Here is a 27,715-nt window from a genome sequence, read left to right on the forward strand (position 1 = left end):
ATGGAACCTTCTCTCTCAGTGTGTGCGCGCGCGTGTGTGCGTGTGCGTGTGTGTGTGTGGGGGGGAGGGGGGGGGACGGGGGGGGGGTGGAGAGTGTGCATTTCATAGTATAATAAGCCATTCCCTAAAGAATAGACTGAAGTAACTGAAAGTTTGTAAAAATACTGCCATAGCTAAATGACAAACTATATAGGGAAGGGTTAAAATGATCATCCTTCCCAGAATAGATCTGGAACCAAACAAGCACTATTCTGAAAACACTGATTGCCTCCTGAATTTTCAGTACTGTAAATTCCTATACCAAGAGCAGAACCTAAACAAAAAGCTTAGAAAACAGACATAAAATACTTACTTGGAACGCAATGCATGTAATGCAAAAATAGGAAGATTTCAAGGCATCACCACATGAAACAATTAACAAACCAAAGAGCAATGACATGTCACAAAAATGTCTGACAACCAAAGAAGTAGATTTTCAAGGAATGGAGTGAGTAAACAATTTTGTAACCAAACATTAAAGGAAGGAGATGCTAGAAATTGTAATCAATGAAGAGAAAAGTGTTAATGCAGTAGTTATACATATTTCTTAGTACAATATCCCTTATCTTGATGATATTTTTAGGTTTTTAGGAGAAAAATTTTATCTGGCGCTTAACATTAGTGTCCTCCTAATACGACCAAAAAAAGGAAGAGAGGTCATGAAGAGGTATAGGGAAAATCACTCACGCAAATAATGTCCAGTCTCTGGTGAACTTAGTTTATAAACTTCCTGTCTGTTTTACAACAGCCGCTTTTGGGTTTTGTTGTGTTTCTAAAGAAAACATTACTTCAACAATCTTAGCACATTTACAGATTCTACTCGTACAGTTTTAACAGTTTTACACATTTAACAGTTTTCTGTTGGGCTGTTATTTCATTTAGATCAAAATTAAATACTCTAGTTTTCAAAATAGGAGATTTTCACCATTTTCTGTACCTATACAACTTTTTTTGTTACTTATGTTATAAAATGGTTTGCTTTAAAATCAGTCTTTATACAAAGATGGACTTCAAGTTTTGATTAACCTGTTTACTACAATGCTTTTAAGAAAATTCTGGAATACTTTAGATAGCGGATTCACTTGAGAAATGGCTAATAAAATGTGAAATGATGATATATGAAGTTCAGCAAATGATGAAAGGCCTTTGACGTATCATTTGGTTTCTTTTCCTATTCTGCTAGCAGGTCTCTACACAAGTTATCCACATAACTGATAGATGTGCCCTTCAAAAGAGAGACAATAATAAAACAATGAGAGCTCAAGCTATTGCAGGGATTGTTACAGTTCATGAATAAAGAATAACAACAGCCAGTAAGTCATGTCAGTTCATCTGATGTTGAAATCAATTATATCCTAAATGGTATGAATGGTTCATTAAAATATTCTGCAACAGGTATTTGTGCAGGTAAAGAAGGAAGGTTTTAGAGTACTGTCAACATCAAACTGACTAGAAGTGGAGTACTCAATCAATTCCTAACGAACCTATCCAAGCAAATAAATAAAACAGGATAACCAGATGGAATCTGAATCCCATTGCTACCGAACATGAATCCCATGTCTTAACCACTTCATAAGTTTGTCAAATAATGAAGGTTTTAATAGATAAATAGAATGAACCAGTTTGGTAGATATCATCAGAGAAGACTCTTATCTCTTAGGTACAGTACTTCTCACTTCAGAATCTGTTAGACTAAAAAAACCCAGAGGAGGGTCTTGGAAAAAGGTAAACCATTAACAAGCTTGCACTTAAAGCCATAACTGTATACTTCAATAAGGTAAAGGACAAAATACAACCATTACACATCTCTTGGCTTATTTCTCTGCAATTGTTTTCGTTGTGAAACTACACTCTTATTTATATTTAAATGTTGCACACACATGTCTGTCTCAGTCTATGGTTGCATGTGATGTTTCCTTTGCTTTATTGATCTGCTGCCCTCTTGGGCCTAAGCTTTCCTCCTCCCTTTCTTTCAAATTCCTTGAGGTTTCATTTCACGATGTTTCAGAGTAATCCGTAAATCTGAATATAATTAGTATCCACGGCACAGTTTTGCTCTCTGGAGCCGAGTACTGTTTCTGTTGCTCCCTTAAATCAATTTCTTCACACCTCATACACCAATATGAATTTCCATGGATGTGTTTACGTATCACTGAAAGTACTGAGTGTGATAACATTGTTTTCAAATAGTTGATAAGAAATCATCTTGTCTACATTGTTTTTGAGACACAGATACACACCTGTCGTGAAACTGTATGGCAGCTCATCTGCAACAAATGCTCCCAAACTCATCAACCTCAGAATTAAAACAATGCAATGTCATAACTGTGACAAAAAATAATTCTTCAGATTATTAAATAAAAATCTCATTTGACAATGAATAAGAGCAACAGAGGACAGACAAAAATCAGTAGAAAGTTTTCATAGACAACAATATAGTTAATTATATCAATGCAGATGGAATACTGCAATGATTAGAATTAGTTTTGATAATGGCTTCACTAAGAGAAATGCACATGATAGCTCCTCTTTGTTCTTATTGTAACTAACTTCTCTCAATTGTCAACCCCAAAAATTCAATGAAAATGTGTGGAGGAAAAATAGTAGGCCTAATATCTAAGGGTAAGAATATTATTAATGTGTGTGTGTGTGTGTGTGTGTGTGTGTGTGTGTGTGTGTGTGCATGCGCGCGCACACTTGCACATGTGTAAATAAGTGAACATAAAAAAACAAGAGGAAAGACATCCGAAAATGGAGTGATGAGACTTGGGTCCTGTAAAAAATGTTGGACAAAGGTCATTTACAAAATGTTCATACTCAACTTTAGGTATACAGTGAGAATCACATATATTATTTCAAGCCGCTAAGTAACTTTTCTTAAAATTTCACATATTTGTAATAAAAAATGTGATATGAACATTTATTTTTACATATAAGTACAAGTGCTATGTTCATGGTACACACATTGAAAAAAACTTGAATAAAATGTATCTCCCTGCAAAAGTAACATGAGAGGTTTATACTGTAGCTTCAATTGTAAAAATTAAATTCTTGTGATTCCCCAGAATTATGCAACCCTTTCAGAGTGATGCCACTTTAGGGACCTGCTTCTGAATCAATATTGTTTTCTTGAGTTTCACAGAAAAAGTGATAAACAGTCCCAGTGTGATTAATGGAGAGCACATAAAAACTAATTCGGTATGATCAGGGATTTCAGCTCCCACCTACTCCATCTAATCTAAGAGGGTGGAAACTTCTTGGTCTCAAGATACGTTTGGTCACAATTTCACAAATATAATAAGTTTACACTACATTTAGATCTTCTGCAGTGTAAGGAGAACCAGCCTAGCAACTGTCCACCAAATTACTTAATCCAATATTAAAATCTTTAAATTTGCTTCTAAAATATTGAAATTCTCTTCTATTATAGAGTTTCCTCCCATTTATTGTTCAATGTCTGTACCATAATCACTGAAAAAATTAACAGCAAGAAAGGGAAAAAGGAAGCACACAGACTCAGATCACAACGTATAACATAGAATGTTCTACAGCAGACCAATGGTTTCTTTATTATGAAACTGCCGAAATTATAAATTTTAATATAGTTAGACATTTTACTGTAACTGCTTTCATTACTTCCCATCAACCAGGATGACTTGCTAACCCCTTCAACTTTATTTCATATTTCTGAACTACTTAAGAGGCTTCAGGAAACAACAGTCAAATGTCATCAGCATGTTTGAAATGGGCTGCATTTTTTTTTTTTAACATGTTATTTGCCTGCTGATTTTTTCTTCACAATTACGTAGATACGTTAAAACTTTCCTTTCGGAAAAAAATTTGCAAGAGAAGGAAAAGTACTGTTAAGTATGTAAGATGACAAAGTGATTATCCAATATTCAGTTGATGTCATTTGATGTCAACAAATACAAACTGAACTACACTGCAAGCCAACGATGCTGGATACAGAAGACTCCTGTGATATGCCTTCACTTTTGATGCCTTTTAATGAAAAGTTCTCTCATCTCATATCGATAATATTTGTCCACCTGATGATTACTTACATCAAAACAAGTTGAAAAAATAAAAAATATTAACAATACAGATTTTGGTGGTATTACAATGGTTTTTTTTATTTCATTTCCCCTTCACTTCCTCTGAATTCTCCTTCCTGCTCATCATGTTATTTATATTTCATCCACGTTCTATCTCTCTCTATTTCTTTTCTTCATAGACAAGGCCATTTCTGTTTGTCCATCATATCTGAAATATTTTGGTTGTTCAAAATTGGACATTTATGGCGTATGCTTCATTCCTCTTCACATCATACATTCTCAAAATGAGGTTCAGCAAAATCTATTTTGCTTTCTTGTTTTGTTTTTAAATAAAAACTGTGTCCTGCCTTTTCAGATTTTTGTCTGGTTCATCGGTTGGTTTGTTGCTTAAAGGGACTAAACTACTAAGATCATCAGTCTGGATCTCCATGAATGGATGAAGTATTGAAAGAAAATGTGGGCTGCATGCCACTTACAGGTTGCTAAACCATTTATTGTAGCATTCAGTTGTGGTTACTTTTTTTATCACAAGTGCAATTTTATTGCGGCTATGTGGTGACATGAATACAAAAGATATACTACCTACCTACATTTCTCAGTTGTCACTGTAACACACAGGGTTCGACACACAGGAATCTACAGAAATGTCTACTCCTATCCAGGTACTGCTCCTCAGGCATCAAAAACATTACATGAGCTTCCAAAATTATTATTATTATTATTATTATTATTGTTATTATTATATTTGAAATTTTGCAGTGAGCAATAATTACATCAGAAGTTGAAATAGTTGTTTCAGGTAGCAAAAAACAACAGTGCTCCAGTAAAATATTTGTAAGAAGAAGAAAATAAGATGAGGTGCAAAATTTTTAAGAAAGATGCTATTTTGTACAACATAAGAATTAACTACATTATTTAACATCTGGATGAAATGTCTATATTTTGGAATAATGCAATTTGAAGAGTAATGAGTTGAACTTCATTATTATGCCCATAAGATTTAATTGTTCCAAAATCGTTTCAGAAAGGATGCCCTGAATATTTCAGAAAATTTACAGATGAATGTAACTGAACAACAAGCAAATGATGCACTGAAAGACTTGTTCAGCAACAACAAAAGAGTTGTATTTAACACCCATCTTCTAGAATCCTTTATGAAATTAAAAAAGTCTGAGGCTGGCATGTGCACAACCTTCAGCAGCACTCACACTTGTGAGAGAACTTTCCTAAAAATAAAATAATTAAGTCTGCAATGCAACTGATACAGATGAACATGTGCATCACATTCTAAGAATCAGTGCAACTAAAGTTGATATAGTCAAGTTGATGTCCAGTTTGCAAGCCCAAGCATCTTAAAACTGACTACACTTATCAAATTATTCATTCTTTTTAAAATGTAACCTAACAGTATAACAGAGCTTATCTTTTGACTAACAAATGAATCAAAGTAATTCTATTAGAAATTGTATTGCTCAAGTTATAGAAGTTTTATTTTAAATGAAGTGTATCATACAAAATATGTTAAATTTTGTTTGACTAACTTTTGCCATTCAGGTGAACACACTACCTAACTGATGTAAAACTTCTGTGATTACAATGCAAAAAACCTTGAAAATAATGAATGTAAGATGGTGACATTTGATTGACAAGCAACTTTTCTCAAGTTCTGAAAGGTCACCAAAAGTTGTAGATATGCCACTAGCATGTTAGAAGAAGGGATGGTGTCTTTCTTATTTATTAATTCTGACTGATTGATGAAATCTTTCCATCAGTAGCTAACAGAATTTAGAATCAAATGTTTGATCTTGTAGTGGAGAAATTTTTTTCAGTGCATCAGCATTTTTCTTGTGTCAATCCTTGCTTTATCTAAGTCCATATTGCTTCAGCTTATTTTGACAACTAGCTGTCTCATTCATCACTGATAAATGTAGCTAAATTCTGTTGTCCACAATTAATAGTTTCAAAAATTCTGAAAATTCATTCTCCTTCATATATTTTTCTCAAATGGAATTTCTATTTGCCAACAGATCATGTGTAATCAAGCTGTTATTACAATGATACTGAAATGTTTCGTACCATGTTTAGTTTCTTAATATAAGTACTGAAAATGTGCTTTCTCATTATTTCATCAACTCCTCCACTGGAAACATGTGCAGCCCAGAAAATATTGAGGTTTTGACGACGCAGACTGTTAATATTAAATGGTTGCCAACCCCTGTTCTAAATAAAGCTATGTACAAATATCTGACTCAAATACCATATCATTCTTATAAATGTGTGAAATCCAGTTCAAGTACCTTACAAGAAAAGCAACTGTTATCACAATGATACTTTCTGACTGTGTGCTTCCTATTTTACATAAGTATTTCATTTAAGGCACAACACACAAGGTGCAGAAACAAGACAAATCAGCCAAATAACATACATATAACAATACACATGTTGGAAGGTAACCACTTACTCAGCATACAGCTGAGACATTACACACACACACACACACACACACACACACACACAGAGAGAGAGAGAGAGAGAGAGAGAGAGAGAGAGAGAGAGAGAAGAAAGGGAAGGGTAAACTGGCTGATAAAATAGCACTAAAGTTAAAGGACGGAGGCAGTGTCATGAGTGATAAAATATCAGGGTTATAGGGATCAGAAAAGACCCCTCTTTAGGGTAGGGAGGACAGAAAGAAACCAAGTTTTAAGAGAGGTTAGGATTGAGAGAAACCTTCAGTTTGAGAATCGAACCACAAAACATAATTCTAGCTTATTTCATCAGCATAAACAGCTGTTGGTTCAGAATTTTCAACACTCAGCAGGAATTTCAACTCTACCCAGTTTTAACTCAGTCAATGTGAAATGTAAGCTCTCTTCACAGCATCAAAATATTCGAAGACTGAGAAATAAAATTAATGAATTAATTATCTGCATAGATAAATCAGAGTCCACAAACCCAGCTGACATAATCTGCCTCTCTGAACATCATGTGACCAGTGGTATAGAACTTTTAATTGTTACAGGATTTAGGTTAGCATCTCACTTTAGTAGAGCAGAAATGGGGAAAGGGGGAGTTGCCACATTCATCAGGAACTGTCATAAATTTAAGAACATAGATATACATAAACTTTGCCTTGAACAGCATGTGGAAGCATGTCTAACAGACGTAGAATTTCATAAAAAATCCTTCATAATATTAAGTGTATATCAAGTATCTGCAGGTAACTTTAATCTGTTCATAAACCACCTAGAAGCTGTACTGGGTCATTTAACAACCAAAAACAAAGAAATAGTGGTTGCTGGTGACTTTGATGTAGATTTCCTTAAAGACTCTCCCAACAAGAACTTATTTGAGTTAGTAACACTATCATTTTGCTTAATTCCCACTGTAAAGTTCCCAGTTAGGGTAGCCAATTGCTCACAGACAGCCACTGATAAAAAGTCCAATGAACAAAATTATATTACAAAACCAATAGTCAATGGCCTCTCAGACCATAGTCAATGGCCTCTCAGACCATGGCATGTAGTTCCTTCTGTTAAATGTTAATACTGAGCAGGATATAAAATCTGTTAAATCTGAACTCAAGAGGGTAATCAATACACCAAAAATTGATTATTTTAGGACACTCCTCAGAGACATTCACCTGAGTGATGTGTACAGTGCTCATGGTATGAATGAAAAATGTAACACTTTTCTAATAAAGTGCTTACCTTACTTGAACACAGTTTTCCCCCAAAACTAACCAAGGTTAGAGCAAAGTCTACAAAGAATCCATGGGTTACTCAAGGAATAGAGGTATCTTGTAAAACAAAAAGAAAACTGTATCTTTCAATCCGAAACACTTCTGATGTTGATGCTATAGCACATTACAAGAAATACTACAAAATATTAAAGATTGTAATACGGACTTCAAAGCAAATATATTACAAGGAAAAGAGAGCTATTTAGATAACAAAATAAAGACAATATGGGATATAGTGAAGGAGGAGACTGGTAGAACCAGACATGAAGAAGCGCAAATAGCATTAAGAGTAAATGATACAATGGTGACAGATGTGTATAGTGTTGCAGAACTTTTTAACAAACATTTTATAACTGTTACTGAAAAGATGGGGTTGTCAGGTTTTGTAGATGCTGCCATGGGATACCTCAGACCACACATTTCAAGTAACTTTCATAATATGAATTTTACCCTCACTATCCCAGCACAAGTAATGTCCATCATAAAATCTTTAAAATCAAAAACATCCAGTGGGTATGATGAAACATCAACGATATTAATTAAAGAATTTGATTCTGAGTTAAGTAACATATTAAGCTACCTGTGTATCCAAACAATCGAAAAACAATGTATGTATGTCTACTGCCGACAATGGCCTTAATGGCCAAAAACTATGATTGTGTGAATCTTTTTATTGTGCCTATCGTGACTCAGCATCTCCGCTATATGGTGAGTAGCAATTTTCATTCTCTGGTATTTTTATCTATGTAACCAGTCATTTATCAGTGGAATATTTCCTAAATGGTTGAAATATGCTGTGTTAAGCCACTGTTTAGGAAGGGAGATAAAGAAATAGTGTCAAATTTCCATCCAATTTCACTTTTGCAAGCATTCTCAAAAATTTTAGAAAAGGTAATGTACAATCGGCTTTATAACTATCTTATCACAAATAACATACTGCCAAAGTCACAGTTCAGATTTCTAAAGGGTTCTGATATTGAGAAAGCTATCTACACTTACAATGAAAATGTACTTAATTCATTAGACAAAAAATTGCAGGCAACTGGTATATTTTGTGAGCTGTCAGAGGCTTTTGACTTTGTAAATCACAATATCCTTTTCATTAAATTATAATATTATGGTGTAACAGGAAATGCTGCAAAATGGTTCAAATCTTATAACTCTGGCAGGAAACAAAGGGTGTTGTTAGGAAAGAGACATGTATTAGGCTATCAGGCACCATCCAACTGGGAACTAGTTACATGTGGGGTCCCACAAGATACCATCTCAGGGCTCATCAGGAACATGACCAGATACCAAATGTGTTTTATTTGCCAATGATACAAACATTGCAATAAATAGCAAATCAAGTGTAATCTTAGAAAGATCAGTTAATAAAATATTTGTGGACAATATCACTGGTTCCTTGTCAATTCATTGTCACTAAACTTTGAAAAAACACACTACATGCAGTTCAGAACTTGTTAGGGGTGTCCCACGAGTACATGCCTAACATATGATGACAAGCGGATAGAAGAAGTGGACAGTGTTAAATTCTTGGCATTACAGCTTGATAATAAATTCAACTGAGAGGAGCACACTACTGAACTGCTGAAGAATCTTAAACAAATCTCTATTTGCAATGTGAATTCTGTCAGACATGGGGGATAAAAAATGAAAAAGTTGGCATACTATGCTTACATTCACCCCATAATGTCATATGGGATTATTTTTTGGGGTAATTCATCAAATCAAGCTAAAATTTACCAGGCAAAAAAAAAGTGCAGTAAGAATTACATGTGGTGTGAACTCAAAAACATTCTGCAGCCTGTTTAGGAAACTAGGGATACTAACTACTGCTTCCCAATAGATTTATTCCTTAATGAAATTGTCATTAAAAATATATCACTTTTTCAAGCCAACAGCTCAGTTCATGGAATCAATACTAGAAAAAAGAATAATCTTCACAAGGATTTAAAGTCACCTGCTCTTGTACAAAAAGGTGTGCGTTATTCAGGAACACACATTTTCAATAACTTGCCAGCAGCCATAAAAAGCTTAACAACCAATAAAATTCAGGTTAAGAGAATCCTAATGGATTTAGTGGTGGCGTGTATCTCTCTCTCTCTCTCTCTCTCTCTCTCTCTCTCTCTCTACTGGCCATTAAAATTACTACACCACGAAGATGACGTGCTACAGACGTGAAATTTAACCGACAGGAAGAAGATGCTGTGATATGCAAATGATTAGCTTTTCAGAGCATTCACACAAGGTTGGCACCGGTAGCAACACCTACAACGTGCTGACATGAGGAGAGTTTCCAACCGATTTCTCATACACAAACAGCAGTTGACCGGCATTGCCTGGTGAAACATTGTTGTGATGCCTCGTGTAACAAGGAGAAATGCGTACCATCATGTTTTCGATTTTGATAAAGGTTGGATTGTAGCCTACTGCAATTGCAGTTTATCGTATCGCGACATTGCTGCTCGCGTTGGTTGAGATCCAATGACTGTTAGCAGAATATGGAATCGGTGGATTCAGGAGGGTAATACGGAACACCGTGCTGGATCCCAATGGCCTCGTATCACTAGCTGTTGAGATGACAGGCATCTTATCTGCATGGCTGTAATGGATCGTGCAGCCACGTCTCGATCCCTGAGTCAACAGATGGGGTCGTTTGCAAGACAACAACCATGTGCACGAACAGTTCGATGATGTTTGTAGCAGCATGAACTATCAGCTTGGAGACCGTGGCTGTGATTACCCTTGACGCTGCATCACAGACAGGAGCGTTTGCGATGGTGTACTCAACGACGAACCTGGGTGCACGAATGGCAAAATGGCATTTTTTTCAGATGAATCCAGGTTCTTTTTACAGCATCATGATGGTCACATCCATGTTTGGCGACATCGCGGTGAACGCACATAGGGAGCGTGCATTCGTCTTCGCCATACTGGCGTACGACCCGGCGTGATGGTATGGGGTGCCATTGGTTACACGTTTCAGTCACCTCTTGTTCGCATTGACGGCACTTTGAACAGTGGACATTACATTGCAGATGTGTTACAATACATGGTTCTACCCTTCATTCGATCCCTGCGAAACTGTACATTTCAGCAAGATAATGCACGACCGCATGTTGCAGGTCCTGTACGGGCCTTTCTGGATGCAGAAAATGTTCGACTGCTGCCCTGGCCAGCACATTCTCCACATCTCTCACCAATTGAAAACGTCTGGTCAAGGGTGGCCGAGCAATTGGCTCGTCACAATACGCCAGTCACTACTCTTGATGAACTGTGGTATCGTGTTGAAGCTGCATGGGCAGCTGTACCTGTACACGCCATCCAAGCTCTGTTTGACTCAATTCCCAGGCATATCAAGGCTGTTATTAAGGCCAGAGGTGGTTGTTTTGGGTACTGATTTCTCAGGTTCTATGCACCCAAATTGCGTGAAAATGTAATCACATGTCAGTTGTAGTACAATATATTTGTCCAATGAATACCCATTTATCATCTGCATTGCTTCTTGGCGTAGCAATTTTAATGGCCATTAGTAGCTGCTGCACCATTTCAGTGCAGTAATGTGTTCACTGTAAATAAATATTGTAGTAGTTCTATTATATGTTTATTACCCCATAAATAAAAAAAAAAGATTTTTTAAAATTTTAAATTCAGTGCATTAATGCGATCTTAGTAAATGAGTGTTGTAAAATGATCCTTTCATATAGTATTCATAAAGAAAAAGAAGATCATTCCACTTGGGACCTGTGGAAGGTACATTATCTTATTTGTTTTAGTTGTCAATATTTGTCATGTATTATTGTTTTTCTGACATGTTCTACATCCTGGAGGACCCACTATGGAACAATTGGAGTGAAAGTAAAAAAGAATAAGAAAAAAAAAAGATGAAGAAAAAGAAGAAGGGGAGAGAGAGAGAGAGAGAGAGAGAGAGAGAGAGAGAGAGAGAGAGAGAGTCACTGCCACAGCCAAGCAAGTGTGTGTGTGTGTGTGTGTGTGTGTGTGTGTGTGTGCGTGCGTGTCTGTGTGTGTGTGCGTTGTTAGTCTGTTAACTCAGAGGAAGGACAGTATTCAAAAGCAGAGAAGTGGTTTCAATCTTGTTTGTGTGTCTGTTGACTGCCCAGTGCCCGAGTTATACAGCGAGCGGCACTCCACTGATTACACTGTCTAATTTCCAGTATGGATTTTCCAGTATAAAAAAATATAAATGTTTTTCAACGTCTGTTAATAAACTAATGACTGTTACTACAGCAGTAATGGCAGTACAACAGTTTAAAAAATGTCATGGATTATATTACCTGCTGTGTGCAAGCCTCCTGAATCATCCTCTACATAGCAGCAACAATATGAATTTGTTTGGATTACTACTCTCCATATAGAGGAGGCACTGGGCAGCAGACAGTCATACATAGAAGTAGACTGTAGGATATTACTGAACTATGGGGCTAAGTCCTTCGTCAGACGTAGAGTGTGTGCGCGCGCGCACACACACACACACACACACACACACACACACACACACACACACACACACACACTCTTAAACACATGGCTACAGTAGCCACATGTGTGTGTGTGTGTGTGTGTGTGTGTGTGTGTGTGTGTTTTCTACATCTGACAAAGACAGCTCAACAGTATCTTACGGTCTACTTGTACATGTGCCTGTTTGTCATTCATCATTTCCTCTGTGTCATGATTGCCAATATATTGTTGTTATTCCATCTCAGATTTTCTGTAGTTTCATTCCTCTAGATCAGGGTTTCCCAAACTGTGCTCCACAGGAAGTGAGTTCCGCAGGAAGTGAGTAAACACTCTACTAAACCTATTAACATCATGACTTTTTTTCGACATTTGGGCAATACTATTTTTTTTTTTTTGTGTTACTAGTTCCAATTTAAAATTGAAGTAATCACTGAATAAAACAAGTTTTACCCATTTCTTGAAACTGTATTAACTTACAAATTAACAACATGTTCCGCCAGTTTACCAGGATTCTGAAAGTGTTCCTTTGGAGGAAAAGTTTGGGAATCCCTGATCTAGATGATAGATGAGAGTACTGTAAACTGCCACTTACTTTTAATTTTTCAATGATATTCACAACCTACACAGGATTTGGTTCTTTTTACTATTATGAGTAGTTTAATTTGACAAATGTATTTTAGAAAGAGTAGGATTTTGAAACACAAAAATGTTTTGTATTGATTTAGAGCAGTTCATATCTACACCATATGAGAGACCCAGTAATAACGCTGTGAACATGTATGAGACTGAAGTCCTAGAATACAATTTTGTCATCAATATATTGCAGATAAATTATGGTCCTTTCACACATTTAACACAATAAAATTTTACGCCTAAAGAAATTCTCTCTCTCTCTCTCTCTCTCTCTCTCTCTCTCTCATCATGTGTGTGTGCACTCTCACGCGCCGGCCTACCCACCTACTGCCCCCCCCCCCCTGCCCGCTCCCCCCCCTCCCCCCACCCCCACAAGCTGCACAATAGAGATCACCTTTCTTTATTTATTGTTGGACTAGTATGAAACACATGCCCTTCATTAGCAGAATTTGCATTACACAAGAAGAAATATCTTTCAAAATACAGGGTGGTTGTAATTAAATTTTCGTTACTTGAGAGGGTCCCATGAAAAACGAGTGATACTAGGGCAATGAAACTTTATGCAAACATTTGTAAGGACATACTGAAGATAAATAATAACTAAACCATTGAAAGAAATACATTTTAATTTGAACATATGAGGGTAACATTTTTTCATTTCATACCATATTTATGTTCCACATTACAAACGTTTCACATATCGAAATTTCCACATATTTGATGAAACATCATGATATTATTTTGAACAAATAAACTGACTTAAGAAGATGAAGTTCATATAAATTTCTGACAATATTCTCATAAATCTTTGGTGCTAAAACACGATCCTCTGTTTAGAAATGTTGTTAGCATAGATAAATATTTTATAAATGAAATTATACAATCTAAGAAATAAACAGCTCAGTCAATATCTTTGGATTTTAAGCATGTCATCAGTTGCAAGCACATAGTATCCAAAAGTAATATGGTTATTGCAAATGTTATATAATTAGATACTTGTCTTCTGTAATGCAGATACCACTGATAAAGGGCACCCACCCGGTATTACTCTGGCAATAAATAAATATGTAAATGAAAAGAATCTCTATTGAGCATACGTTTCCAATATTTGCAAGCCGCACTGTACCACTTGTTCACAACATCCATATTTGCTGTTTAGACCACCAATACCCCAGATCCATCAACTGGTTCACAGAATGATGGGTTTAAATCCAGCATGCATGTGGAAATACAATGTTAAAATCATCCAAGACAATGTGCTGACAAAAAATGTTACAGCCAATACTCACTTTCTAAAATGTTAATTTGGCCCCTCAGATTACCTGCTAACTCAAAAGCTGGCTATCTCGAAATGCACTCTCCAAATCACTGATGTAATCAGAGAAAAATGTTCTGTGCATAATAACTAGCTCTTAACGAGGATGTGGGGGCTTCCAAAGAGCTAGAATCAACATACGTGAGTATAGCTCTTACAGCTTACATACATAATAACATTTACAATTATCCAGATACTATTAAACCAAGGTACTTATCTTGTACTGCATATTTCAAACAGATAGTTTGTGTTTTTTCTTGAGAAATAACTTAACTGGTGCATTCTGAAATCTTAATTTCACCGCAATTTACAAACATTTTAACAGACGTGAAAAGAAAGATAGACATAAAATTCATTCAGGTGTCCCTCAACATGACAAAATGTACACCGATACATTTATTACTCCAATTTACATTAGGAAACTAATTTGAGCACAGCTACATTAGCTGTGTCCTTTTTCTCTGGTATTAAAATATGCAGTACTTTGTCATTTGGCTGACTAATCTACAAAATTTCAGAAGTAAGTCTGCTATGACAGTATGTAATAATTTCTGCACCTTGATTCACAATCCACTGTAGATTCTTTTATATCTATAAAACTACATATTTAATATCTGACATACCTGCTCTGACATTAACATCCCTTGAATGAATAGAACCAACTGAATTTTTTGCCAGACACACGTAAACCTGTGCATGTACCTCCTGTCGGTAGTCTTCGGCTCGAAATGGTGGGAAAACTAAGTTTCCATTGGGCATAACCTACAAAAATAACACAACTTTAACAATAACCTAGGAGAGACCTAATTATCAAAGTTATAGCTGAATACATTAAATGAGAATTAAAATATGAATAAGAAAAGGTTTAATTTATAATGAGATCATTACTGACAAATTTCCATTCCTAAGTCATAATATCTGGTATGATGTAAATCTTCTGTGGATGATTAGAAATTGCAATTAATGTATAAATTAAATTTCATTTACAGTGACAACACAGGCAGTGACTACTGCATTTATATCTTTAGATAAACACAAAAAACACACACACACACAAAAAAAAAAAACTAAAAAAGTTATTGGGGTGGTAGAAGTTTTCTCGGACTGCAGCGAGATACTGTTGATGTTGTGAAGTTTTGTTTTTATGTTGGTGCTTCAGCAATAATGTTATGTCTGCAAAACACTGTTGTTCATGCAGCAGTTTACAGAAGTCCATTGTGTGTCTTCCATTCAAATGGACAAACTGGAATATCATGCTGCCATCAAAGTTGTTCTGGTTGGTTTATCACCAAAAGTAGTTTGTCTAAAGTATGTGAAGATTTATAAGAAATTTATACTTTCATCTACAATAGTGAAGAATTCATATACGACAACTTGTCTTGAAAATGATTCGTATGAAATAAGTCTCAAAAGTTCAACCACACGCAAAAGGATGAAAAAGTGGGCAATGTGTAGTGAGCAAGTGGGGATTAAAGGTATCCCCAATGACTGATGGCACAGGTATTTCAGAGGAAAGAATCATCATCATCATCATCACCACCACCACCACCACTACCACTACCACCACCACCATCATCTTCTACAGCTGTTGGCCACATCTGTTGGAAGCACAAGCCTCTCCATCACCTTCTTTATTTCCACCACTCTCCTGTCTCCACCTTGCTGCAGTCCTCTCCTTTCTTTGCATGCAGTCTTTCCCTCCTTTCAGACACTTGTCTCTCAGTCTTCCATTTGTATTTTTCCCTTTCTTTCATCTCGTATATCTTCCGGTGTCTCCTCTTCTCCTATGTCGATATCGTCTAAGCCTTGATTTCTCTATCCCACCCTGTATTGGTTCTTCTACCACTGATTCCCTGAACCTCTCATTCCTCAACCTGTCCATCCTTGTCACTCCAATACTATTTCCAAAGAATTTCATCTCACTAACTTGGGTTTTGTATCTCTCTCTCCCTGCCATTATCCAAATCCCTTAAGTATATCTCTGGATTTCGAATTCACTGCACCCAATAAATAACCCTTTTCCTGTTTTGAGTACATCCTCACTCTCCATAAGGCTTCTAACACTCATCCAGAATGCTTATGCTCACCAACCCTCCTCATTTATTTCTCTGTTGTTTCTCCTGTAGCAGGCTTCCCAGATATATGAAACTCCCAGCCTTCCTCTGTTGTTCCCCACCAGTTGTTATTATAGTTGTGATCATCATTTCACACTTACTTATGCTGAATTTCGTCCCATATCCTTGTACCATTCATTGCCATACTCTTCTTTATATGCCTAAATCATCAAATTGTCTGCAAACAACATTGCTTTCATCTTTTCTTCATGTGCCAGTGCAGTCATTATCTCAGCCTTCACCCACAATGAAGAGCAAAGGTAAATGTGCACTTCCCCGCCTCAAGACTTCCTTCTGTTCCAGGCAATTTGATTGTCTGAGGGAAGAGTATTTTACATTTTATATGAAGTAATAACTATGAGAAAGCTCAGTGAAAGTCAAATGCCACATTTGTTGAAAGAAAACAAGGCACAAATCTGAAAGCGGATTCCTCAGCAATACCTTTTTTTAAAAGAATCCTACTAATTTAGTGCACTGATTTGTTATTGTGAATGAGACACTGTTGCAACTTGATACCAGAAATGAAATGGTAAATAAAGCAGTAGGCAGAAGCTGGTGGTTCTGCACCTGATAACACACAGACAATTTAATCTGCTGTAAATAGCAGAGTCAGTATTTTGTGGGATAGAAAATGGATTTTTCTTATTAATTATCTTGCAAAGATGACTACTCTGCAACTCCTCTGCTCCAACTTCACTAAAAATACACCGTAAGAAGCCGTGGTTGGAAACAAAAAACAGGGTACTGCAAAGGTGCATTGGCAATGGGAAGACCAAGAGCTACAGGTACAAATTGTTGAAACATGCATCACATTAACTACATGTGGAACACTCAGACTCAGTAGCAGTCGTAAGCTTTTCTGTCCTCAAGAAAATCAAAAACATTGCACTATTAATGATTCTTTTGCATGAATCCCAATAGTGTGTAAGATTTGGTTTAATATTTTACTTATCATCACTCAGGCAGTAGAGCTCACACTGTGATGCTATCCGATCACTGAACTTAAAACATGCAACAATGCCAGTGACTTCAGCAGCTACTACAGAACTTGTATCATTCTGAGCCCCTCCTCACCAATATCAGCTCCTCTGAACTACAACAGTTACAAACATACCTTCACCACGCACCCCCTCCCTCCCTTCCCCCTCTCTTTCTCTCTCTGTCTCACGTTTCACTCATTATTTTAACCTCATTTTACTACTGACATCTATAGGCACATTCGTCCTCCTCATCTTCTGCTACCCATTATCTAACCATCCTTACACACATCTTATTCCATCCCAAATGTCATACTCCCGTCCTACGTTTCCACACCAGTCAGCATGGACAATAAGAGGGAGAGAGGGGATGGAGGGGTGGGGTGGGGGGGTGAGAGAGAGAGAGAGAGAGAGAGAGAGAGGGAGAGGGAGAGGGAGAGGGAGAGAGAGAGAGAGAGAGAGAGAGAGGAGAGAGAAATAAACTGCAAAATGACCAACACCTCAATATTTAGTGAACTTTTCTATGGTATTACATGCGAAGCATCAATCAGCTGCAGGTGAGTGAGTGCTCTCCTCTATTCTGTAATTTCATTATTGTGGAGCTACTTTTCATACATTTTGAAGCCAGGATGAAATACTCTTCCAGTTATTATATCTGCTACAAATCTTTATTAACTTTGAAGGAATCTCTCCCAGTCTCAGCTATCTTGTTCCACTCCAGATCAGCCAGTAGTATGTCAAACAGAGGCCACATTACTTGATCATCGATTTCTTTCAGGTTAACCTACTACTTCTTTCCCATCCATCCCTTTCTCCATCTCTTCTATAATACTTCTAGGCAGGTCTATTTAACAGATGTTCATTATAATACTGTCACCTATCTACCACTCTTCTTCCAATTAAAGCCAAAACACTATTGTCAACTTGCAGGGTGTCACGGGAAGCAGTCCCTGATTTCGAAACTAAGTATCACAAAAATTAAGATCGACAAATGAGCAGTACAAAAGGTATGTTTATTGTGCAAGCTGTAAGAATTTCATGCAGAAGTTATACAAAAGTTTCAAAATAGTTCGGAAAGCTGCTAAGAGATGTCAATGTAATCACAATATATAGCATAAATAGCATGCCCCATCTCAAAGTGATCAGTTCCACCACTGAAATGTGAAAGAAGTTTGGCTACTGAAGGAAGAGGTAGAAATCATGCATTCCAATGAACAACGGGTTTTTCTGGTACTGGAAGTTCTTTGCCACATTCCAACGGACAGGAAGTGTGGCTGATGATCTAGTGAGGAATTCAGCAAAATCCAAGGAAATCTATCTAAGGAATTGCAGCAGAGACTGTTTTGAAGCACTACAGCATGCAGAAAATACTGAGATAGAGCCAACACATTTCCACTCAACATTCAAACCACCGGGCCATACCTGTATGAGATTTACAGCAGAGAGCTGACTTTCTGAATTAGATTCTCACAAAGAGTGATTGTGAAGAATTTGGTGTCAGCTGCATTTAGTTCACAAAGAAGAACACTTCCACCCGAATGGAATCACAAATAAACAACACTGACAATTTTGGGATTCCAAAAATCTCCATTTCTGTAAAGCAAAACCACTGTATTCTCCCAAAATTACTGTTTGGGCTGCAATATGCAGCAGAGGCATTGTATCCCTTTTTTTATGTAGGAAATGATCACTAGTGAATGTTACACTGCAACTTTGGAACAATTTGTCACAACACAGCTAGCATCGGAGGATCAACCAGATACAAGTGGCTCATGCAGGATGAGGCCAAACCAAATCACACCAAACAGATCTTTTGCTTTATTGAAGAATACTTCAGGAACAGAGTCATTGGACTAGATTACTGCAATTTTATTTTGTGGGGCCCATTAAATGACACTATCTACCAGAACCATCCCACCATGTCAGAAGAGCTAGAATCGGCAATCTGTGTGCCATCTGAATCCATTTGCATTGAGAAACTACAGAACGTAATGGCAAGTTTCATTGCTTGTTTGCAACACCTACATACTAAAAGTGGTGGACATTTCAAAAATGCTATGATGTGACTACAAAGACTGCTTGCAGAGGATGAACTTCATTACACACGCTGATAATGTACGAGCTGCACAGCATATAGTGCCATCTGGTAGCAGCTTTTCGAATTATTTCGAAACCTCTGTATACAATACTTACCAGCTTTCACAATAAACATACCTTTTGTTGGGCTTGTCTATCAATCTTTAGTTTTAGAAATATTTAATTTTAAAATCAGGAATTTCTTTACTGGACACCTTGTATCTATCACAAATCCCAATCCCATAGATGTTTCGTTATACCCAGATGCTTCACCATGAGACCCTTGAGCAAATTCAATCAAGCTGGACTTCTCAAAAACCTATTCTCTTTCTCCCAATACCTATAGTGGTAGAACTTCCTGTGACCAACCACTCCTATAGAAAATGACCAAACACCAACCTGGCTTCGCTCTCCTTTCACAGGTCACTTCCAATAACAACAAACCTCTAAGATAAGGAAAGAGCACTTAACCAAAACCTTACAACACACCCCGACTTGATCGACCTCCAAGTGGACAAAGGTTTCATTGCTGTTGTGATGAAGAGCAGTGATTACCTGACTGACAGTACGTGTCTGAATGTCCAAATTACAAACCCTGCCAAGGGATTGCTTTCCAGCATTCCAGTCTCTACTAAAATCCTTAGGCCCATCCCAGAATCATTCCTCTGAATTCATCTCTCCCCTCACCCCAGTTATGCAAACACTCATCATCCCTTCTATATGTTCACACAAATCCATAAAAAAAACATTCCTGGAAGTCCCATTAAAGCTTATTAACATACTTCCTCTAAAAGCATCTAGGTTATCACAATCCACTGTCCACTGCCTAGTTTTACATATCAAAGGCACAAACCACTTCCTTGATTGCGTCTCGACCATCCTTATCCATATTACCACTCTGACCCCTATTTGTCACTGTTGTTATCCTATAAATCACGATCACAAACGGATCTTCTGCACCATATCCACATATACCAATAACGCTCAGACCACCTCCGTAAACTACCTGCAAAAGAGTGTCACCCTCATCACCCACTATCACAATAGAGCTGGAACTACTTAACCATATTCATTGCCAGGGCTTTGACTATGTATCACTGCTTCCGTATATTCATCGTTTAGTAGATAACAGGACAGTATATTAGTTTCAGTGATATGATCCTCCATCTTCAGGCCCCTCTGCAACAGAAGGTGATAACACTTTCCACAGGCATTATGACCATATCTCTAGTAAAAGGAGCAGAAACCATTGGTGCCTGCAAAACTGTATAAATTTATTTTTTATGGTGTGTCTGGCTGCAGTACACATAACCATTCCAGCAAATGAGGAACAATCTAACCACAATTCTTCCCACCTCTTCCAAAATGGTATTGCATCATCCAATCTATGAAATATCTTGGGCCTTCCTAATGCCACGACACGGCTTGCGTCTTTTAGGAAGATCTGGGGGGCAAGATCTGTTCTATGCACCCATCCGGCACATTATATTCCAGTTCATCAAAGACAGTCAGGCCTGTCAGAGGCAGGGACACCTGTTAAAGCAATGATATCATGTACCAGCTCTCTGTAAATTTTGCACAGCCTTTTATGTGGGCACAGCCACCGTCCAACTGACCACCCAAATGAGTGGCTACCACCACACTATGACCAAGTGGAGAACCAATATTATTGTGATGGAATACAGTGCTGAGCACAGAACACTTGACTTCAATGGCAGCTTCATAATTTGTGCCACCAAGATATTCTCCCAAACACTAATTTTTCCAAATTACATACATGGAGATTGTCCTTACAACATATCATTTGATCCCACAATCCTCTTGATCTCAATTTCTGCTAGCTCCTGTTCCACACCCATGTCTCCCTGCCCTGCCCTCCCCCTCTTCTCACACTTCCTTTCCTCCATACTAACACCCTCCTCCCTCCACTGCCCCTCTTCCTATGTCCTATCTTCACCCCCAATCTACTCTACCATACCGGTGTGTGCCACCCATTACTCCTCCTGGCTGTGGCAGGGTGAGCTAACTATTGCCACTCTTCTGTCCCATCTGCTTGCTGTCTCTCCCTCCCAAATGTCAGCCACCCTTCCCCCCAACCCTCTGCACCTTCTTTTTCCCATCTGCTACTTCACCCAACACAGCACATTACACCAATCAGTGCAGTACCAGCACAATGTAGTCAGGTGAGACAATGTAGCTCTGTAATTATAGGTGTATGTATTCTATACTAGTTTGCTCAGAACGAGGACATCATGGAAAAGGTTACTGAATGTTTTTGCTCTCGTCCATATGTCCATCAAGCACTCACCTCGATGTACAGTGAGTTGCTCCATCTACTCGTTTCATTATTTCTACACCATTCCTCTTTAGTTAACTGAAGTTCCTTATAAACACTTCTTACTGTAAAACCCTGACTTCTACGTCCACATCTACCTACGTACTCCACAAGCCACCTTACAGTGCACAGCGGATGCTACCCTCTACCATTACTAGTCACCCTGTACCATTACTAGTCATTTCCTTTCCTGTTGCACATGCAAATAGAGCACGGGAAAAACAACTATCTATATACCTCCATATGAGCCCTATTTCTCGTATCTTATCTTCGTAGCCCTTATGCAAAATGTACATTGGCGGCAATGGAATCATTTTGCAGTCAGTCAAATGCCTGTTCTATAAATTTTCTCAAGAGTCCCCCCAAAAAAAGTTGCCTACCCCCCCCCCCCCCCCCCATGTTCCACATGTGTGCTGGCGTAAGCTGGGGCCAGCACTCAGGATGGCAAAGATGCCGGAGCAAGTGAGCCTATCAGGTGAGGAGCCAATGACAGACTCACAAATACCAGAGAGTCAACGAGTCGAGACATGAGTCGCAGCCCAGTGGGAGCTGCAGTCACAGTTAGCTCTGGCTTTAGCTCAGAGTCAGTCAGTACCTACCGACCAGAGTAGTGCACATAGCGGACTTGTACTTCACCAGCAGTGAGGCTAACCTGGGTTATTATGGAAGAGCTTGTACCACAACACCTGAACTTCTTGTTCTTATGAATAAAGAATCCTGTTAATACAAGGGTGCAGTTTGTGCTGTGGAAGAGGATACCAGCCACCAAATAACATCCTCTCCTTGCTTCCCACGGTACAGGCCTACAGTGACAATGAGATGACAGAAAAACTGGTGACGAGTATAATTAAGTGTGGATTTTGCTTGCTTCTCTTCTGTTTCAGCTGTAAGGAGTGCTCCTTTCTAATTTGTTGTTGTGTTCTTGCATGTATTGCAGGAGGGGAACAGCAGAACTAATCCAATTTCTCTTTTCAGAGGCTTTGCTTGCTTTTAGCTATAACATATTTCTGTAAACCGTGGCTACCCCGCTCGCTCCAGTCCCTGCCCCCACACCTCAGCCACAGACAGACAATGTGATGGATCTAACACACGCCTTTCTGTTTCAGAATCTATAAACTGCTGCCTTGTTGACCGCAGTACAACAACTAGCGGCTGCACAAGCTGCATTGGCTGCACAACAGGCAAACCGACAAATCCAACAAGTGCCACCACTAACATAACAACATTCCGGCAATTTAACGACACCGAAGAGGAACGGCTCAAATACCTGACACAATTCGAAGCACATTGTGAAGTTCATCGAGTTCGAGGTGCTGTAAAGCTACAATACTCTCTTTCAATTGTGTGGTCCCCAGTGTTCAGGTTAATACACAAACTATTCCCCAACTGCGTCTCCTGACGAATTCAGTTATGACAAAGTAATCACTGCATTAACCAAGTACTATGACCAGCAAGTCTAAGTAGCGCCCAGCCAGATATCAGTTCTGTCACTTGCAGAGAAACCTGTCAGTGGTACACAGAATTTATGGGCATAACTAGGAAGTGTACATTTAAGTGTAGTTGTGGCAACTTTTACAGTGATTTAATGATTAGAGATTCTATAAAATTCAGTGTCCCAGATAGTATAATACGGGAACAGTTCCTAAAGTACTCTGATCCATCACTTCCTCAAGTGTTGCAAATCTTAGAGCAATAAGATTCAGTTGCAATAGTGGCCGATAAGTTTGATCATGCCCCTTGCTCACGACCGCCCCAAGCAGCCACAACGAGCACATACATAGCCATGCGGACAGCCACATAGACATGTAAACAGACCTGTGAATTTAGTAAAGTCTTGCCTTAGATGTTTTGCTTGCCATAAAAGACAGGTTTGCCCATCACGTAATGCAACATGTTACGCGTATGGAAAAAAAAGGCCATGTCCAAGCAGTTTGTTTGCAATGCCACAAAAACGCCAATTTTGCTCACTCCCAGAAAAAGCAGGCTTGTGCACATGCAGTGAACATTCTGTTTTCCAAACCTACAACATATTCTGACAAAAATATGATTAAGGTTGTGCCTCATTCTACCCTAGTGCTGTGCAACAAGGTTCTAATAAATTATTTGTCTCAATACAAACTGTTAGCTGTCATGTTAATTTTCAGTTACACACAGGTACCTCAGTAACTCTGGTTAATCGTCCCATGTACAAACAGTTATACTCACCACGCCTTTCGAAATCTAGCAAGCATGTCACTGCTTACAACAGACAGGAAATTCCAGTGCTTGGACAGGGTATTTTTCCTGACATCTACACATCTCACACTAGGACAGTGAATTGAAAGAACTGCAAGATAATGGTGTAATTGCTCCCATTCAAGCTAGACAATGGACAAGTCCTCTTGTTTTGTTGGCTAAGCCTTCTGGTTGCATTCACATTTGTGTTGACTTCAAGTCTACAGTCAACCCTCAGACAGCAGTTGACATTTGTCCATCACCTCACCCTGAGGAACTCATGGACAGCCTGTGTGCAGGACATTACTTTTCTAAGACAGATTTGTGTGATGCCTACTTGCAAAGTGTTTCTTGTAAATACACACTTAAGACTGTTCAAGTAATCGTGTTCGCACTTCGGCAGTGCTTCCGCGACCACCATTTTTCGACGTTACTTGGAACTGCTGACTGCGAAAGTGGCATTTTGTTCAAACTACCCTGACGATACTGTCATCTCAGGTCATACACCAGTAGAACCCATTCCCAATTTGCGCACTCTTTTTCGAGTGTTGTCAGAAGCAGGACTCAAGTGTCATCTCAAAAAGTGTGACTTCTTTCAAACTGAACTACAGTACTCAAGTCATGTGATAAACAGTCAGGGAGGGCACCCACTCCAATCTGCTTGCAATCCGTGACCTGCCTGTTCCTCACAATGTGTCTGAACTGCAGTCAGTACTAGGCAAGATGACATACTACATTTGGTTCATACTGAATGCCACTCAGATCACGGCCCCATTGCATCACTTGCATTGCAAATATGTGCCTTTTGTGTGAACTAAAGACTGTCAAGATGCATTTCACAAACTCAAAAATGTTTTGCTTAGTGGCAGATGTTTAGTGCATTTTGACCCTGCCAAGCCGGTAGTTTTGCAAGTCACCACAACTTCTTACAGAATCGGCACTGTGCTTTCGCACAGAACTGGTGCACAAGACAGACGTACTGCTTTTGCCTCAAAACTGTTAACTCAAACTCAGTGCATTTATTCTGAAATTTAAAAAGAAGCTCTTTCTACTGTGTATGTTGTAACAACATTCCATCACTATTTGTATGGTCCCAAGTTTTATTCAGTGAGTTCACACACCTGGGCAGTCCTTCTTTCAACTGTCAAAGCCGGTTCCTACATGCACTGCTCAAAAATTACAATGATGGGGTTTGTTGCTTTCGCTGTATCATTATGAAATTGTGTACAGACCTATGGCAAAGCAAGCAAATCAGATGCCCTATCTTGCTTTCCGATTGGCCCAGACTCTGATTTTGATGCATCTGCCACATCTTGTTGCCAGATCGATGCGCAAGACTCTCTGAATTGCTGGAATCTTTTCCCTTGCACTGCAGAAAACTAGTACAGGCCACGGAAGCAGACCCAGATCTCAAGATTTTGTTGCATTACATTCCCACATCTTGGCCTCATTCATTGAACAGTGTCCAGAACCCTGTCGTACGCCGATATTCTGCATGTCAGCATAACCTTTCAGCTCAACAGGGTGAAAGTCTAGTTCAAAATGACAGTGGACAATCATGTCTGCTTATTCCCAAAGTGTTGCAAAAGAATGTGTTGCAATTGCTTCACCAATGACATTGGGGAATTATTTGCACTAAACAGTTAACGTGACAGCTTGGCAGGGCGCGAATGCCCACACTGAACAGATGATACCACAGCATTGCACGTGCACAGAAAACCAATCTGCTCCGCCACAAACATTTTCAGCTCGGCCTAAGACTCATACGCCATGGGAACGAAAGCACATTGACTTTGCAGAACTATTTTGGAACACTCGTTGGGCCATAGTGGTAGACTCTTTCAGCAAGTGTACATCTGCGGCGCCTATGAACTCTACCACATCAGTAGCACCATTCAAGTGTTGTCCTCCATATTTTGCATAGAAGGTTTACCAGAACTACTCGTGTTGGACAACAGACCACAGTTCACGTCATGTGACTTTGGACAGTTTTGTGAACGCAATGGCAATGGCAAGTGCTCCGTTTCACTTGCAGTCCAACGGAGAAGCAGAACGGTTCGTATGCAGTTTTAAGCAACAGATGGCCAAGCTTCGCACCACCCACACGTGGGAACAGGCACTGCAACTCTTTCTCGCATACTATCGCTCAAACTCACGAGACGGGTCATCACCTGTGGAACTTCTGCACGGCCGCTGCCATCTGATGCACTGCCAATTGTCCATAAGTATTGTTTTGCGCCGCACGATCTTGTTCTTTTCAGGGTTTATGGCAACTGTGGGCACTGGGAAAGAGGTGTGATCCAGGAGCGTATAGGCTCATCTGTGTGTTCGATCGCAGGTCTCGACAATTTGCAGTGACACCGCCAGAACCAAATTGGCGCACGTCGTTTGCCCACGACTCTGCTGCTTTTCTTCCCCCAGACTCGTGGCCTCATTGGACCGTGTGCCCTTTCCAGCCACCTGCCAGTGCCACCAGGGCATCTCACTTCGCCGTCCCCGTTCACCGACCCGATACTGGACCCACCGTCGGCGTCATCGTCACTGCCCCAGGACACACCCTCAGACCTGAATGTGTGCCGTGGCAGCAGTTTCTGGGGGACGTCCCTGTTGCCTCGCGAGCCATATCGGGAGTACGCTGTCCTCCACAGCTACGGCTCCCAGCTCATCTCTACGTCCAGTGTCCTGCCTCCCTCCCCGTTGTCATTCACAGCGTCACTACGTGATAACAGTGCAGGATTTGGGAGGGGGAATCTGCTGGCATAAGCTGGATCCAGCACTCCAGGCGGCAAAGAGGTCGTGAGAAGATCGATAATAGATGCCAGAGCAAGTGAGCCTATCAGGCGAGAGGCCGACGACAGACTCGCAAACAACATGACATCGACGTCCTCTCGACTGCTAGTATTTAGATTGCTGCCACGGACCAGAGTGCCCAGTCAGCCATCCAGTGAGTCAACGAGTCGAGTCGACAGTCACAAGTCACAGCCCAGTGGAAGTCGCAGTCACAGTTAGATCAGTCTCTAGCTCAGAGTCACTCAGTACCTAGCGACCAGGGTATTGTACATAGTGGACTTGGACTTCACCAGCAGTGAGGCTAATGTGGACTATTACGGAAGAGTTTGTACCACAACACCCGGACTATCTTAAGTTAAGTAACTTCTTGTTCTTATCAATAAAGAACTCTGTAATACATGCATGCAGTTTGTTTCATAGCAGAGGATACTAGCCACCAAACAACAACCTTTTTTTGCTTCCCACGGTACAAGCCTACAGTGAAAATGAGATGACACAAAATTATGCTCGTACCTTTGTTAACAGTTTGTAGTGGGACCCCGGGTCAAATGTGTTGTGACTCGCCGATCTTTCAAAGTGCCGCCGCGCGTCCTCTACGTGCGGCGCTGTCTGCCAGCCGTGCAGCAGCAGCGCCACCTGAGCGGCCAGCCAGCCAGCGGCCGCTAGACTCGGACTCAGTTATGATTTGACTGTTATAGTGTACACACGTCTTACTCTGTTTACTTGATCTGTGACTTTCGTGTATTGTGTCTTCCTTGAAATATATTTGTTCAACTTGAAGTTATAACAAAATGTTTTTCGGAAATCTAGGAATATGGACTCTGTCTCTTGTCATTCATACACAGTTCACAGTATATTACGTGAGAAAAGGGCAAGCTAATTTTCACACGAACGATGCTTTCCAAAACCAGGGTGATTCGTGAACATAAACTTCTTGGTCTGAAGG

The 27,715-nt window shown here is 39.2% G+C and overlaps 1 protein-coding gene across 1 annotated transcript in view; it reads right to left on the reverse strand.

Moving 5' to 3' along the window:
• LOC126195428 (Down syndrome cell adhesion molecule-like protein Dscam2) overlaps nucleotides 1–27,715 on the reverse strand; it is an 879,015-nt gene that overhangs the window by 497,194 nt on the left and 354,106 nt on the right. Inside the window, exon 4 of the mRNA XM_049934039.1 lies at nucleotides 14,887–15,025. Coding sequence (XP_049789996.1) covers nucleotides 14,887–15,025 — 139 coding nt within the window. The remainder of the gene's footprint in view (nucleotides 1–14,886; nucleotides 15,026–27,715) is intronic.

This window comes from Schistocerca nitens, chromosome 7 (assembly GCF_023898315.1).
Source record: "Schistocerca nitens isolate TAMUIC-IGC-003100 chromosome 7, iqSchNite1.1, whole genome shotgun sequence".
NCBI lineage: Eukaryota > Metazoa > Arthropoda > Insecta > Orthoptera > Acrididae > Schistocerca > Schistocerca nitens.